The 17,892-nt window shown below is 37.9% G+C and overlaps 1 protein-coding gene across 1 annotated transcript in view; it reads left to right on the top strand.

Annotated features, from left to right (window-relative positions):
• Positions 1–11,708, top strand: part of Top1 (topoisomerase 1) — a 296,538-nt gene extending 284,830 nt beyond the window's left edge. Inside the window, exons 17-18 of the mRNA XM_067145807.2 lie at positions 5,525–5,674; positions 9,293–11,708. Coding sequence (XP_067001908.1) covers positions 5,525–5,674; positions 9,293–9,395 — 253 coding nt within the window. The 3' untranslated portion in view covers positions 9,396–11,708. The remainder of the gene's footprint in view (positions 1–5,524; positions 5,675–9,292) is intronic.
• Positions 11,709–17,892: the final 6,184 nt, after the last annotated feature.

Below are 17,892 nucleotides of genomic sequence, written 5' to 3'. Positions count from 1 at the left end.
AATATGGCTTCATAAATTTGTATAGAACATTAATATTACTTTACTGACGTAAGTACAAATCAGTTTTTTGTTGATACTGAAAATTTTTGTAAATGGTGCATTCGCCCTTCTGGCGTTGATGGGGTAAAATTTCCTTATGGGGATCACTGTAAGTACCTAGGTGTTAATATAAGGAAAGATCTTCCTTGGGGTAATCACAGAAATGGGATTGTAAATAAAGGGTAGAGATCTCTGCACATGGTTATGAGGTTTTTTAGGGGTTGTAGTGAGGATGTAAAAGAGAGGGCATACAAGTCTCTGGTAAGACCCCAAATAGAGTATGGTTCCAGTGTATGGGTCCCTCATCAGAATTACTCGATTCTAGAATGGGAAAAAATCCAAAGAAAGGAAATACGATTTGTTGTGGGTGATTTCCGACAAAAGAGTAGCGTTACAAAAATGTTGCAAGGTTTGGGCTGGGAAGACTCGGGAGAAAGAAGACAAGCTGCTTGACGAAATGGTATGTGACTTTATATAATAACAGTAAGTTATTTTATTATTTTATCCACCTAATCAATACATTAGACTTAAACAATTAGAATTTTGTCCTTGTTAAAATATTCGTTGACATGTTATTTAAAGATATGGTACATGTTTCACTTAGTTTGCAGGCATCATCAGCCATGACTTGACCTTTGAATAAAATCAGGCACCTGATTTACTTTAACATTAGCTCATAAGTCAGACTATACTAAAAGCAATCTTAAAAAGTCCTGAATAAAAATTAATATGTGGTAAAACTATTGAATTGATAGTTTTACGAGGCTTGCAACTATGAGTCAAGTGAATAATACAACAGTTGATTATAAACTTGTGATTAAAAGAAATTGATACATAATAATATTTGACTAGCAAGTACTTGATAACAAAAAAACATTCTGAATTATCAAATCAAATGTCGCCGTGTTAAAACATGGTGATAAGCATTTATGATTTAAAATGCCATTAAATGATAGTCTTATAACTGATAAATAATCAGTTGTATGTATAAGCTAAATGTCATTAGCATATGGTGTAATATTTTCACTTTATTGATGGTGTAAAACTGGTAACTCTTACTTGATATTCAAATTTGATTTGGACTCCTTTGGACCATCTCATTTCATATGATACATTGGCGTTACCACGAATTGCAAGTTTGTTGACACACTGGTCGAAAGGGGCGATGCTAAAGTTTTGTGTAGATAAGCATATTGATTGTTGATTTTAAGGTGAAGTCTCTTGGCTTTCAGCGAGCCAGCAGCCCTTAGACCACGTCACAAGTCACCATATTTTTAAATAACATGTCAACGAATATTTTAACAAGGACAAAATCCTAATTGTTTGTGTTTAATGTATTGATTAGGTAGATAAAATAATAAAATAACTTATTGTATAAAGTCAAATATTATCAATACAGATCCAGAATGATTTATATCACATGAAATTGTATGTTCCGAGCTGTCATTGGAGCGATGGCATGGAATGACATTAGTAGACGAATAACTTTGAATGGTGTCTTTAAAAGTAGAAAAGTAGGAAAGATAAAGTTGGAATTCAAGAGGACAAATTGGGGCAAATATTTGTGTATAAGAAGGGGAGTTAGGGATTTGAATAATTTACCAAGGGAGTTGTTCAATAATTTTTCCAGTTTCTTCTAAATCATTCAAGAAAAGGCTAGGAAAACAACAGCTAGTGAATCTGCCATGTGGGCGACTCCCCTAAATGTGGATCAGTAGTGATTGATTGATTGATTGATTGATTTATTGATTGATTGATTGATTGATTGATTGATTGTGATATGTGCAAGAAACAGTGTGATAGGTACAAAGAGTAGACCCCCAAAATTTTGCTCAGAATTGTATCTTCTGTACATCGTGTGCAGTTCTTATTTTTTATTATTATTATCTGCCCATTGGCTGCTGCTATCTATAATTAAATAGGTAAATCATTGATATGGGTTCAATAATTTTGTAAATCATTAATTTCGGGGGACTTTTCAGAAGCATGATATTGACTTATATTTCCAAATTTTGTATAGTTTGTTAATAAAAAATTCCAGATCACCTGTAATGTGTAGTTTTATATAAAGAACTCACTTTCACTCGTTGGGGGCTCCGCCCCCAAACCCCCAATGGTCATTTTGAAAACGGCTGTGACGAACCAGTATGTCATGACGAAAAGGGGTTTACGCCACCATATGGCCCTTATTTTCGCGAACATATTTGCTCATATAATATTTTCTCGTACAGTATATTGACTTTTTATTGCAAAGATAGATGTAAACGTTTCGAGCTTGTGAAAATTGCGGCCTAACGGTACGTCGTGTCGAGATGGGGATTGGGCCATCGGATGACGACACTTTTAGTCGCCCACATTTTTTGTCTTAAGGCATTTTGTCATATCTCGCCTATTTATACCATAGAAGGAAATGAATGTTTCGATCAATGTAAAAGTTCGTCCGCTTTTCACAGTTTTAAATATTATTTTCCGAACTTAGCAGACAGCTACGGAACTTGGCACTCGTATCGAGGATGAAACAACCTACAATGTTAGATATTTTAATAGCTATGTGACTGCGGAATTTCACGTTTATAGCTCATCTGGTAGGGTCTAACACACCCGAAATTTGAGTACGACATTTTGTGGGGGGGATTAAATATGAAAAATTTGACCGATTTAGAATTTTTCCTTGGGTTACAGCCTAATAGCTATCAGTCTGCCGAATTTCTAATTCCTAGCTCGTCTGGAAGGGTCTAAAGCTAATTTTTAGTCAGTTATTTTGATTCGGTGGGGGGGGGGGGCTAAATATACAAAATTTGAACTTTTTGGACTATTTCCTTGGATTACAGCCTGATAGCTATCAGATTGCCAAACTTGTTCCTAGCTCATCAGGAAGGGTCTAACCCGAAATTTGAGTTCGATATTTTGATTGGGTGGGGGCGGATAAAAAGAGTTTGAACTTTTGTGAATTTTTCTATGGGTTGCAGCCTAATTGCAATCAGATAGCCGAATTTCAAGTTCCTATCTGGAAGGATCTAACCCGAAGTTTGAGTTCGAGATGTTCATTCGGGAGGGGGCTAAATATGAAATACTTGAACATTTTGGAATTTTTCTTTGGGTTACAACCTAATAACTATCAGATTGACGAATTTCAAGTTCCTAGCTGATCTGGAAGTGGGTGAACATTGTCAGTGAGTGAGTGAGTCAGTTAGACTTCTGGCTTTATACAGTAGGGATAAGATAGAGCCTGGCTATGTGGACGCTAAATAGTGCAGACTTTCATTTGGAAATTTATTGCGGCCAAACTGTTCGTCGTATCGAAGTACGGATTACGCCATCAGACGTCCCTTTTAGTTGCCCACATTACTGTCTCCGGCATTTACTCTTATCTCGCCTATTTATACCATGCAAGGAGGTGAACGTTTCGATCCATATCAAATTTCGTCCGTTGAAAAATAATTTTGCCAACTTAGCAGACAGCTGCAGTCTTAAACGTTTGCCAGGCAGGTCGATGATGAAACGACCTACAATTTTTTTTTTTGAGGTTTTGCTGCATCTCCATGGGATTCACCATAAATTGCTTAGGAAATATAAATTAGGCTGAAATTTGATTAGTGTTTCCAAATAGTCTTTCTGTTTTCCTATAAGTTCAAGGCAGCTAGAATAATGAAAGTCGGTTCTACACATGCCCAGTGATCGTGCCAAGGAGCATGTTGAATTTCGTGCATCTATCTGTCTTATGAGAGTGTGAATCAGTAAAATTTATGGACATTTAACGAAATTTTCCAAAACCGGGAAAATGAAAATCTGAGGTAGAAGGGTTCGAGATATGCCAGAAAGTCGTACGAGCAAAGTTGTAGATCTCTTAAATTTAGGACACGAAAGTGTAGTCCGTTCATTGATAGCAATTACCCCTCAGCAAATAGCTCAAAACGAAAGTCTGCACCATAATTAAATTTGGCTTAATATTTCAAAAATTTTTAATGGGTAAAATATTAAATATTTGAACGTTTTTCAATGTCTACGTCAGTTACAGGATAGAAGGTAGATCTTTGCTAAATTTTAATATTGTAGGGGCACTGCATCATGGCGTCCGCCATTTTGTTTGGGGGAGGGGCAAAAATTAAAAATTTGAATTTTCTGGAATTTTTCCGTGGGTTACAGGCTAATAGCCATCACATTGCCGAATTTCAAGTTCCTAGCCCATCTGGAAGGGCCTAACCCGAAATTTGATTCCGATATTTTGATTCGGTGCGGGGGGGGGGGGGGGCAAAATATTAAAATTTTAAATTTTTTGGAATTCTTCCTTGCGTTACAGCCTAATAGCTATCAGATTGCCGAATTTCAAGTTCCTAGCCCATCTGGAAGTGTCAAACCCGAAATTTGCTTCCGATATTTTGATTCGGGGGGGTGGGGGCTAAATCTAAAAAAATTGTTTTTGGAATTTCTCCTTGGGTTTCACCCTAATAGCTATCAGATTGCTGAATTTTGATTGGACAGGGGGGGAGGGTGTAAATATGAAAAATTTGAACCTTTGGAATTTTTCCTGGGGTTGCAGCCTAATAGCTATTAGACTGCTGAATTTCAAGTTCCTAGCTCACCTGGAAGTGGGCAAACATTAATGTCAGTCAGTCAGCCTTGTGGCTTTATATATAAGAAGACTATCTGGTGTATGACACTCCTGAAGTGTATTGGAATAAATGATGTGGATGTTGCATAATATTCTGTCAGGACTGGGGATTGAAGTTAGCTGTTGTACCAAATTAGAAAATTTATAACAGCTCTCTGAAGGATCTGAGTTTCAATATTTTGTAATGTAATAAGAATCGTTCTCTTCAAGTATCTGACAAGTTCGGCAAGGTAAATTTACTGGTGTGCTATTTAATCATTTTTCCTCTATTTGTATAAACAGTGACCTAAATTAAGAAGAGAATGCTATTGTTTACATAGTTCATTTAAAAAGCATTGACCGGGCGAGTTGGCCTTGCGGTTACATGCGCGCGGCTGTGAGCTCGTATCCGGGAGATAGTGAGTTTGAATCTCACTGTCGGCAGCCCTGAAGATGGTTTTCCGTGGTTTCCCGTTTTCACACCAGGCAAATGCTGGGGCTGTACCTTAAAGGCCACGGCTGCTTCCCTCCAACTCCTAGGCCTTTCATATTCCTTCGTCGCCATAAGACTTATCTTTGTCAGTGCGACGTAAAGTCACTAGCAAAAAAAAAAGGTATTGAAGTTAAAGAAGTCATTTAAGAAAAGACTATGTAAACAACTGATAGGGAATCTGCCACCTGGGCAACAGCCCCAAATGCAGATCAGTGGTGATTGATTGATTGATTAAGCAGGAGTATGGTCCTCCTTCAATCTTATGTCATGAATATTATACTTTTTAATTGCTACTCTTACCTGAAATATGAGGATACACAGTTTGTTGTGCATATGTTAAGACACATTGCTTTGTAAAGAGGAGAACAATGTTGGCTTATCATGGTTTTGATCTGTTTTAGTGACATGGACAAGCGGAAAAAGGCTTTAGATCGTCTTAGAGAGCAATTGGCCAAGTTAGAAGTGCAAGCCACAGACAAAGAGGAAAACAAGGAAATTGCCCTTGGAACATCTAAGCTCAACTATCTTGACCCTAGAATCTCCGTTGCTTGGTAAGTTTGAATAGTGATAATTGCCATATCTCTTTGCTTGTTTGATTGAAGAGAATATGCAGATTTCTTAATTTTCAATTTTCTGTAGGTGAATGTTGCAGTTACAGAGAATAATTTCTGAGATGTTATCGTTCTGCGATGCAATTTTATCTGAAGTAAATAAATATCACACGAGAACACATTCACTTCCTTGTATAAATTACTTTATTTACACTGTACGTCACAACACACAACTATACACTGTAGGAACTGACACTATACAGGCTGTTAGGGGTATACGTGCAGATATTTAGCTAGTCGGTAAAGAAAAATACATTTCAGAACATATGCTATGTACTTTTTGTCTTGTCCTATTGGTTTCCCCATAAATGAGCCGAATATTTCAGGGCCTAATTTGTTTTGAACGGCCGTAGTAGGAAACACCACTTATGTAATACTGTCCTCGAGAGTAGAGTACGGTAGCAAAGTACAGAGGTTGTTGAACCTGTTTGTTATCGAAGGCCAACGCATATTGCTGTGCCTCCCCCCTAGCTGCTGGGCAAGTAGGGGTGGTTGAAACACATGCCAGACCACTTCCTGTACCCGAAAGCCGGTCTAGGGTACTCTGTGAGAAGTACAGGTACACGTTATCCTTACCTATGTATCCACTGATTGTTTTGGATTCATAGTCATTTTGTCATCATCATTCGTTTTAGATTTTAGTTAGTGGATACATTTTGAAGTTTCAATTGTTGTTTCATTTCGTTGCACCTCGTGCCATTAGGGATCGCTAGTCCATGATGCCGCCCGCCCACTCTCCTGCCTCGATGGAATGCACACAATGGTACTAATCATAGGCAACGCCCAAACCAATGGTGTTTCTCACATAAAGATTGTAATCGCAAGTAACGTCGAACCATGGTGTTCCTCGCTTAATGGTACTAATCACAAGTAATCTCATGGTTCCAGTTCACCTCTTGGTCACCTCTTTTACTCGCCTCTTATGACAGACAGGAAATACCGTGGATGTATTCTTTGTCTACATCCCCCATCCACAGGGGGTATTGGTAGATTTACTGGCACATAAAAGAACTCTAGCGGAAGAAAATTCCAGCATCTCAGTATCTCCGAAAACCGTAAAAGTAGTTAGTGGGTTGAAAAGCAAATAATATTAGTATTAAAAGTGCCGCAGGGTATTTGTAATAGAAGGATTATTATTGGTCAGGAAGTGCCGATAGGTAAAATGATGACTAACTGACCCGTGTAATTAGAGCTACCGCAATAATAATGGTAATATTATAATAATAATCCCGGGCGAGTTGGCCGTTCGGTTAGGGGCACGCGCCTGTGAGCTTGCATCTGGGAGATAGTAGGTTCGAATCCCACTGTCGGCAGCCCTGAAGATTGTTTTCCGTGGTTTCCCATTTTCACACTAGGAAAATGCCAGGGCTGTACCTTAAGGCCACGGCTGCTTCCTTCCACTTCCTAGGCCTTTCCTATCCCATCGTCGCCATAAGACATATCTGTGTCAGTGCGACGTAAAACAAATAGCAATAATAATAATAATAATAATAATGGTTCTTACGTTCCACTAACTACGTCTTACGGTTTTTGGAGACGCCGAGGTGCCGGAATTTAGTCCCACTAGAGTTATTTTACGTACCAGTAAATCTACCAAAACGAGGTTGACGTATTTGAGCACCTTCAAATACCACCGGACTGAGCCATGACCAAACCTCCCAAGTTGGGTTCAGAAGGCCAGCACTTTACTCCGCGCGGCACCAATCATCTTGCCGGGCTGAGTGGCTCAGATGGTTGAGGCACTGGCCTTCCGACCCCATCTTGGCAGATTCGATCTTAGCTCAGTCCGGCAGAATTTGAAGCTGCTCAAATACGTCCGCGTTGTGTAAGTAGATTTACTGGCACATGAAGAACTCCTGCGGTACTAAATTCCGGCAACACGGCGTCTCCGTACACCGTGAAAAGTAGTTAGTGGGACGTAAAGCCAATAACATTATTATTATCATCATCTTACTTGCATGGTTCATAGGGGTACGTTACCTGGAGTTCCTCATAGGTACGTTACTAGAGCTTTCAGATGACGCGCCGTTTCGACTACGCAGAAACATGTGGTTTTTACACGATGGTGCACCACCTGATATAAGCCGCTTACTGCGTGATCATTTGGATCAGACATTTGGCCAATGGTGAATAGGACGACGTGCACCCATCAACTGGCCCGTCAGATCTCCAGACCTTAATCCAATTGATATTTATGTCTGGGGAGAGACAAAAACAAAGTATATCAAACTAAAGTACCGACTTCAGATGACCTCTGAGAACGTATGTTTTAAGCAGCAGAGGATATTCGGAGCAACCCTGGTATCTTGGCTCGAATGCGTGAGAAGTGCTTTAGTTGCTTTACATCGCAGCGACACAGGCAGGTCTTACGGCGACAAAGGCTCAGGAAAAGAATGGGAAGGAAGTGGCCGTGACCTTAATTAAGGTTTAGCCCCAGCGATGCCTGGTGTGAAGTTGGGAAACCACAGATAACCATCTTCAGTGCTGCCGACATTGTGGTTCTAACCCCGTATCTCCCAGATGCGAGCTCACAGATGTGCACTCCTAACCGCATGGACAACTCACCTGGTACGAAGTGAAGCCTTCATAGAAGCGCAGGGTGGTCACTTGAACAATTGCTACGGGTTTCACTTTGGTATGTCAGATGTTACACTATTTCTGCAGCGTATTGAGTTGGGAGTTCAGTTCTCAATCGATGTAGTATTTTAGTCTTGATAGTTCGATATACTCATAAATCCGAGCAGAAAAATTGAAGTACCGATAACAAAAATTATAAATTGAGAGTTTCAGTGCGCGATTGCCTTGTACATTGCGAAAGCTGAACACAACACACCGAAGACATGCTTGTTAAAACGCTAGATATTGACCTTGAACCTTGTTCGGCAGTTCCTCATTCCTACACTGCAAGTGGTTTGTGTGTGTGTCTGTTGATGTGCATGTTTGATGTTTATACACAAAACCTGTTTGTCACACCTCGTGCTAACCACAATACAAAGATACAGCTGACTCTTTGCCAATTTTATGAAGAGAAATGGACTTATTTATTTATTCCCTTCAGCAATTTCTTCAGTAGGAGTACATGTTTTGTTTTTATACAAACATACTCAGGTACAAGTGTCCTTGTTTAGGTGAAAACAATAAAAATGCACTAAAACATAGCTTTCCTAAAATTGTCTAAAAACATGCATAAAAACTTAAAAACTATTGGTTATTAATGAGTTAAAGAGGCGTGGAAGGGGGTTGGTTGTGGGAGAATTAATCGTGTTTGTATCTACTGACTTCAAATGCTTTTTTTAAAAATAAAAACTGTGACAGTTGTCACATTGTTCATCAAAAAGTTCTTTGTAAAAACTTACGTTCCATAATTACTTCAGATCAAAGCGTTATGTGTATTTTCTTGCTACACTATGTTGTTGACAATCTCTTGAATAAATCCTTAAAATGATTGGTGGTGTTTCTTTATGTGACATAAAATTAAATTTTTAATTCTGTTGAAAAGGGACATCCAAAGGTTGAATGATTATTGTAAAGTTGAATTTGCTTACTTTTGTTTTCCAGGTGCAAGAAGTTTGATGTTCCAATTGAAAGAATCTACAACAAGACTCAGCGAGAGAAATTTCGTTGGGCCATTGATATGGCTGGCCCTGAATACATATTTTAACGATTGTCTAGTTAGTGAAGTGGCCTACAGAAAATGACTTCAGAAGGGCATCACATATTTGGAATCACATCGGCCACGAGATACCTAGAAGTGTAAATATTCATGCAAGTGGAGTGTATATATAATTTAGATTTTATTGATTTCATAGGAAAATATTTATGGCAGTTTTTTCTGCCACATTTTATCCTTGAAATCCTTTAGTAGGATTTTACAGAGTTGGTGTCGATATATAATTATAATTGAATGTAGCTTCTAAAGCTAGTGTATACTGTATCTATCAGAATATAAGATTGAAAATCTGTAGGTGTATAAATGTGGGAAAGAAGAAGAACAAAAACAAATCAAGATACCAAGTTAGAATTTGTCAGACATCCAGCTGTAAACTGTTACTTTGATATGTGATTTGTGGAGTTGTCTGATAACCTCCATAGCATATTCATACTAGGAGAGCTCAACACATCTTGCCTGTACAGTTGTGAATATGGTTTGGATAGCTCTCTAATGTTCTAGCTGTTTGATGCAAATATAAACTGCAGCAGGCAGTCAGCATTTGTATCTTAAAAGAAAATATGTTGCAGTCCTGCTGGATGCCAACTTGTTATTCTCATTTGTTTTTACCTCCCTTTTTTCACATTTATGATGATCTGAATTTTGATCATGGCAGCGATTGAAGGACTGTTTTCCAAAGTGAATTACACCCAAGAAGTACAAATTTTCTGGAAATATTTATCTTTTATTTACTGTGGCATTAAGATACAGTTTAGATTTATACAGTACCATCTGAATCCAAATTTTGATATTGTATTGACGTACATAGCAAGTAGGAATATGTGTTAGGGTGTAAGTTATTATCTCATGAAACCATCATAATCCAGCTTGCATTCCCTGAGCTTAAGAGAATTTGTTATTGTGGCATCATCACTTAAATATCATCCAGCTTCTCTGTATTATTCTGCCATTCTGAATGCACATGTTTCCATATTTGCATGTATGTATTAGTCTTTGTTTTAATATCTTCATTAAATGTTGTTCTTTTATTGGCTAATTGAGTAATGGCTGCAGAAATTGATTACACAAAAGCACATTCGCTTTTTAAGTGGTCATGTACCATGAAAAAGCCATTCTTTTAGTTGTGTGGAATTAACTCCCTTTGAAAATGTGAACAGTAAGGAATTTAGCCACATTGGAAATAAATACAGCCTGATTTGTTCTTCCAACAAAGATACTAGTTTGTAAATATTTTGTGACTTGGTAACATAGTGCTTTAGAATGCATCTGTAGATTCAGGTTGATGTTTAAGGAAAGATGGGAGTAAGTCACTATGGAAAAAGCTCTTCATATTATGAGCAGAACAGTATTTAAATTCATTTACAAATATATATATATATTTTTAGTTAATGTGTACAACTGAATGAAATACATTGAAAGATGTTACAGATGATTATTATTAGAATATTTGACAGTGAAGTTCATATTTAATTTGCATAACGTTTTACCCCTTTTAATAATGGAAAGACTTTTTTAGTTATTGTATGTATATATTAGAACTGTGAGCTGAGGGGGTATATGCTTTATGTTGAACTCGTGTGTCCGTGATGGTCTAATGTTGGAGTATGGCGTGTTGTGCAACTCATGGATTGTAATTTTAATTGGATTTGTGATGTTATTCTATAAGTGATGAATGAGTGGCAGTGGTTGTGTGCAATTTTTCAATTCATCTGTGACTGGTATTGTGAAAAAAATCCATCACATGGTACTTGAAGTTCAATATTAAATCTTTATTCTCAGCACGGGTTAGAGTAAATAAGGCACCAAGCATTCCTTGCTGAACAAGATCTGTTGCAAAATGTTTATATATCTGACTTTGTGATGGACAGTGTTTGTTACTGCTACTAAAAGCTATTGGAAGACGAAGGACTGTGCTGGGATAGAAGTTTGGATTCTTCCTGAACTTCTTTTGAATTCCCACAGTGCTTTAAAACTTACAAAACCCTTTGGTATTTGTAATATTCTTCGCCAAAAATGTTCTGTATAATACAGGAATAAACTTAATTTGAATTTGTTGAATTTGTTCCTTGCATGCTGTAAGCCAGTACTTACCACTATCTTACAAAGGAATTATTTCATTTTCTGGTAAGATGATCCATTCCTTTGATTTTTTCTTTTCCCCTTCCAAAAATTAACTGGTATATTTAGTAACTGCTAAAAAGATGGACCTTAATGCACAACATTCATGGCTCAAATTAATGAACTGTGGATATTTAAGGAGGTTGGATGTTCGTAATACTTCACAAACCAAAAAAAAAAAGAAAATTGTAAGGACATCGTTTTATTTGGTTTCCATTTAACTCATATTTAAAGATCCTTGTGTCTTGATCCCTCTGGTGAGTTGAATGTGGTATGTTAGTAACAAAAAAAAACAAAAAAAAAATCACGAATAGTCAGTGGAACTAGATATTCTATGCTTGGTTTTCTATATTGTCAAAATCCTATTGGACAAATGTTGTATTGAACTTAAATGTTCTAGTTAAACTGTTTAATTTAATCTGCCATATTGACAGTGTAAAATCTTTTTTGTGAATGCATTAAATAAACCTCTATTTTTACACTTATAAAACATGTAAGAAAATTGTGGGAAAATTAAATAGGATTATATTTATTGTATCTGTATCAAGAGTGCATTTTCATTCCTTTTGTCTGTAATAAACGAAGAAACAACTATATATATTTAGGAAAATAAATTAGTCGTTTTTGTGCCAGCCGGTCGAAGTGAACGGATCCATGTATTTGGTTAGCCTATTTTGTTGCACTGTGTTTATAAAACTCGTCAGTACATGAATTTCATTTTTCATGAACAACGTAAAATTCAACACTACCCAGGTCTTGATATTAATAGATTTTGTATTGATTACAAAAACCACAGCAGTTTTGGCTCTGTAGACTTACATATAACCGCTGCCAATGTCACCGTCAATTACAAGACTATTTTTTTAAGCAGGGCTGTTTTATTATTTATTATTTACATATTTTACGCCCACATTGGAGCACTGAAATCAATACATTTGAGTTAATTTCTTCTTCTTCTTCTCCCAGAACTTTTTCATCCTCTCCGACCTGGAAGCCCTTTGTGTGTCCGATATAGTATATTGTTTCCGTTCAACTGCTTTTAGTTTGAGACTTATGTTTTTGTTCTTCAAAATCCTCTTCTCTTTTCTGTCTTTGATTTGTTTTACAATAAAATAAAAAACTTTTGAATATCTTTGGGCAATTCATGTTTCATCTGATTCTACAGATATTCAGCTACGTTTTCCACATAGTCTCCACATTTTGATCAAATATTTATCATGTCATGAGAAGTGTATGTAAACCCTCATCATAGATGTTTGCTGCCTATTATGAGATCCAGGTCTGAACTGTCGTTTTCATTTTTTCGTTGGTGTGGAAATACTTGCTGACAAGGAATCTTTTCACATGAAGGAAAAGACAGTAGTCCAATAGGCACAAGGTCAGGGCTATTGGGGGCGGGGGGCAAAAAGCCTTCAAGCAAACAATTCGATGTGAACTTGTGTTTGAGTTGCACAGTGAGATCTTGCGTTCTCATGAAGCAGTAACACTCCCACAGACAGAAGGCTATGGTGCTCATTCTGGAATGCGTTGCGAAGTTTTATCAAGGTGGCTCAATATACAGCTGCATTGATTGTTGTCCCTGGTGGTATGAAATACACTAGCATATTAGCATACCTGCCTACTATTACTGTTTGTCTGTAAAATTTACAGAAAGACCGTGTTTTACGGATGAACAAGAATATTTTACGATTTTACGTACTAAGATCTTTTTAAAATTTGCGTCAATACAAGCTTCCTCAAACATGCTGTGTGACCAGCGAGTATTCGATACATTTCTCTGATTTATATTCATCTGATCCTTATAGTGTTCGACTGGGAGTACGAGAAGCATCCTATATCCCAGTCGATCAATATCAATTTGTTTGTGTTGAAAGAAACTGACTCTTGGATAACCGTTTGCTTGTTCTCTGCAGTGATTCGTTCAATAATAACCTTTACTGTCCTGTATGAAAAATAGGTCGTTTGTTCTTCACCACGAATTGCAAAGCATAGGTCATGTAGTTACGAAAAACATGTGAATTATGTTCGTCGCTTGATTTGCTTCATATTTATTGCTACATATTGCAAAGCTGAAATTATGTAGTTGTGGAGTAACGTGAATAGGGTTTGTTGCTTATTTAGTCTTATGATGGTTGTTTATCAGTAATCATGAGTAAATCTGTGGGAAAAAAAATTACCATCAGGTGTTTAGGGAAACCCATTCTTTGAGTTCCCATGTATGCTGAAATCGAGAAAAGGTGACAAATTTGCCTTTTGTACTGTCTGCTCTTGTGATATTAACATAGCACATGGTGGCAAAAACGACCTGACTGATATACTATCTACCATTTTTGGATCGGTCTAAACTAGCGCGGAACTGCTAGGAGCTGAATCTGGGCCGTTTAGACTAATGAACACAGTGTAAAAGGCATATCCCCTAAACAGAGAGACAATAACGAGGAGCAGAGGTCAATTTAAATGAATTAAGTTTATTAACATAAAAGCAAGGGAAACGGTCTGAAGATTAGCATAAAAACAGATTAAGGGGGATACAGAGGAGTCAAATACTGACATACATAATGCGTAACGATACTTCAACTCCAGTAAAAATCAATTGACTTTTCACTTTGTTTTCTTCGTATTTGGTACAAAGTATTTCTTTCTTAAATGGGGACCATTTACTATCTCGAGGTGAAAGTAATAGGTTTCACACAATAAAATCCAACAGCTCCCTTGATATTGTGAAGCTTTTTAAAATATGGCCTCCGACAATCCCCATAGAGATTGCATCCCCATAAATCAAAGATGCCAGATGGCAGAAAAGTAAACAAATATGGAATACAAGAGGGTAAGAAAGTAGTTGCCATAGTTAACAGAAACAAATGAACACGAGTCAGAAAGCAAGTAAAAATGAGAGCAAAATCCCAAAATAAAGATATTAATCAGCTGAGGAAGCCGGAAACAATAGCAAGATAAAATAAGAATAATGACAAAAAACAAATGGAAGACACTGAAAAGTAACCACTCCACACCCACACACTTGCAGAGACGAAACATGTGAAGCAGAGGGTATAAAAATATAATAGCAAAACAAGTCAGTCAACGCCTCATGAGCTTGACCTGAGTGCACAGATCAAAAACCTGGGTTGCTGCAAAGAGGCCTAGCCCACCCAGTCAAAACACACAGCGTAAATAACTTGCACGCTGCATAACACGTATTCATATTGCCCATCTAAGTGAATATGAATCGCACGGTATCAGCGTTAAACCACAAAGCAGAACATAAGCTTGAGCCAAAATGTTGCAGATACAAAGAATTAAAAGGTCTCTAATCAAGACAAGCAAACTCATCACACACATACAAAATAATTGGATTGGTGCCACCTTTCGCTCTATTGCAGGAATTACACATAAGCAGACATGAAAAGAAAGGAAGGACAGTGAAATAAGTCTGCAACAAAATTATAAAGAATAATACATTAAGCAAAGTATCTGTCAGTAAACAAACTAGTATAAGTATAGCAAGCCAAGGAAGAATAAGTAGGATAAATACCTCAAAACTGAAATAGTCATATTCATGACTCTAAAGATAGAGAACCATTTAAAATAACGTTTAAATCTTTTATAGTACCATTTGTACCAGACGAAAGCCATTTCTCAGGATGTCTCCATCTTTTCTCCAAACTTATCATTGCCAGATGACCAGAGATAACTCGAATCAAAGGTAAGTTAGAACGAAATGCTTTGGCAATTCTCTGTTACATGAGGTGCCATCTGTCTAATTGGGACTAACTACATGACAAGCCTGGTATAGAGAATACTAAACAGCCATAACAGACTGACCTATAATATCATAAAGAATGTGATATCTGTAAAATACAAAGGCAAGATATGGAGGTAATGAGGTACGGCACATCATTCCCACCACCCCTTGGAAAATCAGTCCTTTCCTTGGTGATCAAGCAAACGGGACTCATTCATTTTATATAAGGGTCAATACCTACAGCTAAATGCACGCTCTCATCTATAACTAAACTTACAATAAATGAATGATAATCTGGACATTCAGGAAAAGTATTTATATGCATATGATTACACAAATATACACACTCGTCTCGAAGTAATATGCTGGTATAAGCATGTGTTCACTAAGGCCTACATAATACCTCAAAGCATAGTGATATCTCTGGGCAACTATACTATTATAGTCCTTTAAAATCACGAAAACTTGAGTGTGTCGAATTCGGCCTTAACACATTGCACACTGGGTGCCCTTCACCCCATTCACAGCCCTGTTCCTGGCCACTTTCTAACTACCTCCAAGCTGGAGTGCATGCATTCAAATAAACTTTCAGAACTTCAGTATCTTTTGAAGGACTACTGTGTTTTTTTTTTTTCTGGTGGCCTTTCTGAATAGTTGTTGAAATGCAAGTATTTGTAGAAATCTATTTCGGCTCATAGTTTTCGGAAATATGGGATTTTCTATTAGGGTTTCGGTTGGCCAGTAATTTTTCAGCACCTGCCCTATCAATATACACGAAGCAATATTTTTTTTTTTTAATTTCCCTGCTAGTGAAGTTAGTCCACTTTAGTGTTTTAGGTGATCAGTTATGAGAATGTGAATTCTGCTCATAGTATAAGTTCGTTTGCTCAGCTACATACTGAAAAACTTTCCCGCAGTCCAACGTTTATAACATTATAGGGAAGTGAAAATAATGTAAATCTTACTTGGAATTCCTTTTAGAGGAGAGATGTGGTCATTGCCATGTCTAGGAACCCACCAGCCCGCCCCGAGAAGTATATTTACTTTTATAACCTAATAAAGAGCAGTAGCCGCCATCGTCCACGGCTCAAGTAGTTTCTTGCATTCTCATTGGTCATGGTGAACGGAATGTGACGTCATTGCCATCAATGCTGATAAATACATTGCGTTACCAACCCCGGCTGAATAAAAGCACAAAAAAAACATGTAAAATTACAATGCGGCTTTAACCGTCCGGACCAATGGTCTTGTCCAGGTCTTATCCTAACCGTCCGCACGGCAAGAACGAGTCCAGACCAATCGTGTTTCCACATGAAACTAGAGGCGTAGGGCCGCTTCGCGGCTTCTTACCGTCCAGACTAATGGTCTTGTCCACGGCAAAAATCCTAACCGTCCAGAACAATCGTCTTGTCCACGGCAAGAATCCTAACCGTCCAGACCAATCGTGTTTCCACATTAAACTAGGGGCCTAAGGCCGCTTCCCGGCTTCTAACCGTCCAGACCAATGGTCTTGTCCACGGCAAGAATCCTAACCGTCCAGACCAATCGTGTTTTCACATGAAACTAGGGGCCTAAGGCCGCTTCGCGGCTTCTAACCGTCCAGACCAATGGTCTTGTCCACGGCAAGAATCCTAACAGTCCAGACTAATCGTCTTGGCACCAGCTATCGCAGCACCTCACTCATTAGTCCCTCCGTACAGAGGTTGGCAGCTCTGAGCATAGCTTCGCAACATCCTTCCCGAGAAGGCCGTGAGCGTGTAAACAAACGACAGTCGTTCCGCGCGCAGCTGAATGTAGTGAGTGCTGGGCTGCGAGAAGTAAAGCATTAATAAGATAAGGCTATATCCTCGTCATCACTTGAAACATTTTCGTTAGAAGATATTTTGTCATCGAACTCTAAATATTCAGCATCACTTGGGTATTCTGAGCATGTATCAGCACCTAATTCGCGAATAATTCCATGCTTGTCTAAACACGTGCGATCCCTGGGCGCTGCCATCTTGCATGGCTCTTCGAACTTTGTAAACATGTCAGGAAATGCAAAGAAAATCTATGATATGGAGATTAATCGAAAAGAAATGCGACTATCGATTGTGTAGAACCATACATAACAGAGTTCTAACACCCTTGACCTCCAAATAGTTCCGGTATATCTAAAAAGATAGCACTAAACTTCAGTCTGCTGCTAACACGAGATAACTAAGGACCGGTCCGCATTGTGTTAATCCGATTCTCTTTTTCCTTCTTCCATTTTTATTTTATTTTGTCAATTTGGAATTAGACTTAGGTAACGTCCCTTTTGTAATAACGTTTCTTTGAAGGAAAGGGGAAGGGTTTCCACACTTGAAACAAAAGGTCTGAGCATATTGTTCTCTTACTACAGGCTTATTCTAATTTCATTCAATAGAATCAAAATGGTATCATAGTTCAGGAAATATAGACTAATTAAACATTACAGGTTCCTTGAATGGCACAGTTTCAACAAGGACACTTGGGCCTTGGACAAAACATGGGTGGCGACGTTTTCTAGTTTGTTGTTACAGGCCTTAGAAATTCAACGATCTTCTTAGGTTCAGACCACTTCTGGCATAGCTTTACGCTGACGTGGTTCGTAGCAGAACTAACGGA

This window comes from Anabrus simplex, chromosome 4 (genome assembly GCF_040414725.1).
Source record: "Anabrus simplex isolate iqAnaSimp1 chromosome 4, ASM4041472v1, whole genome shotgun sequence".
NCBI classification, from domain to species: domain Eukaryota; kingdom Metazoa; phylum Arthropoda; class Insecta; order Orthoptera; family Tettigoniidae; genus Anabrus; species Anabrus simplex.
This window is presented reverse-complemented; position numbering and strand designations above follow the sequence as displayed.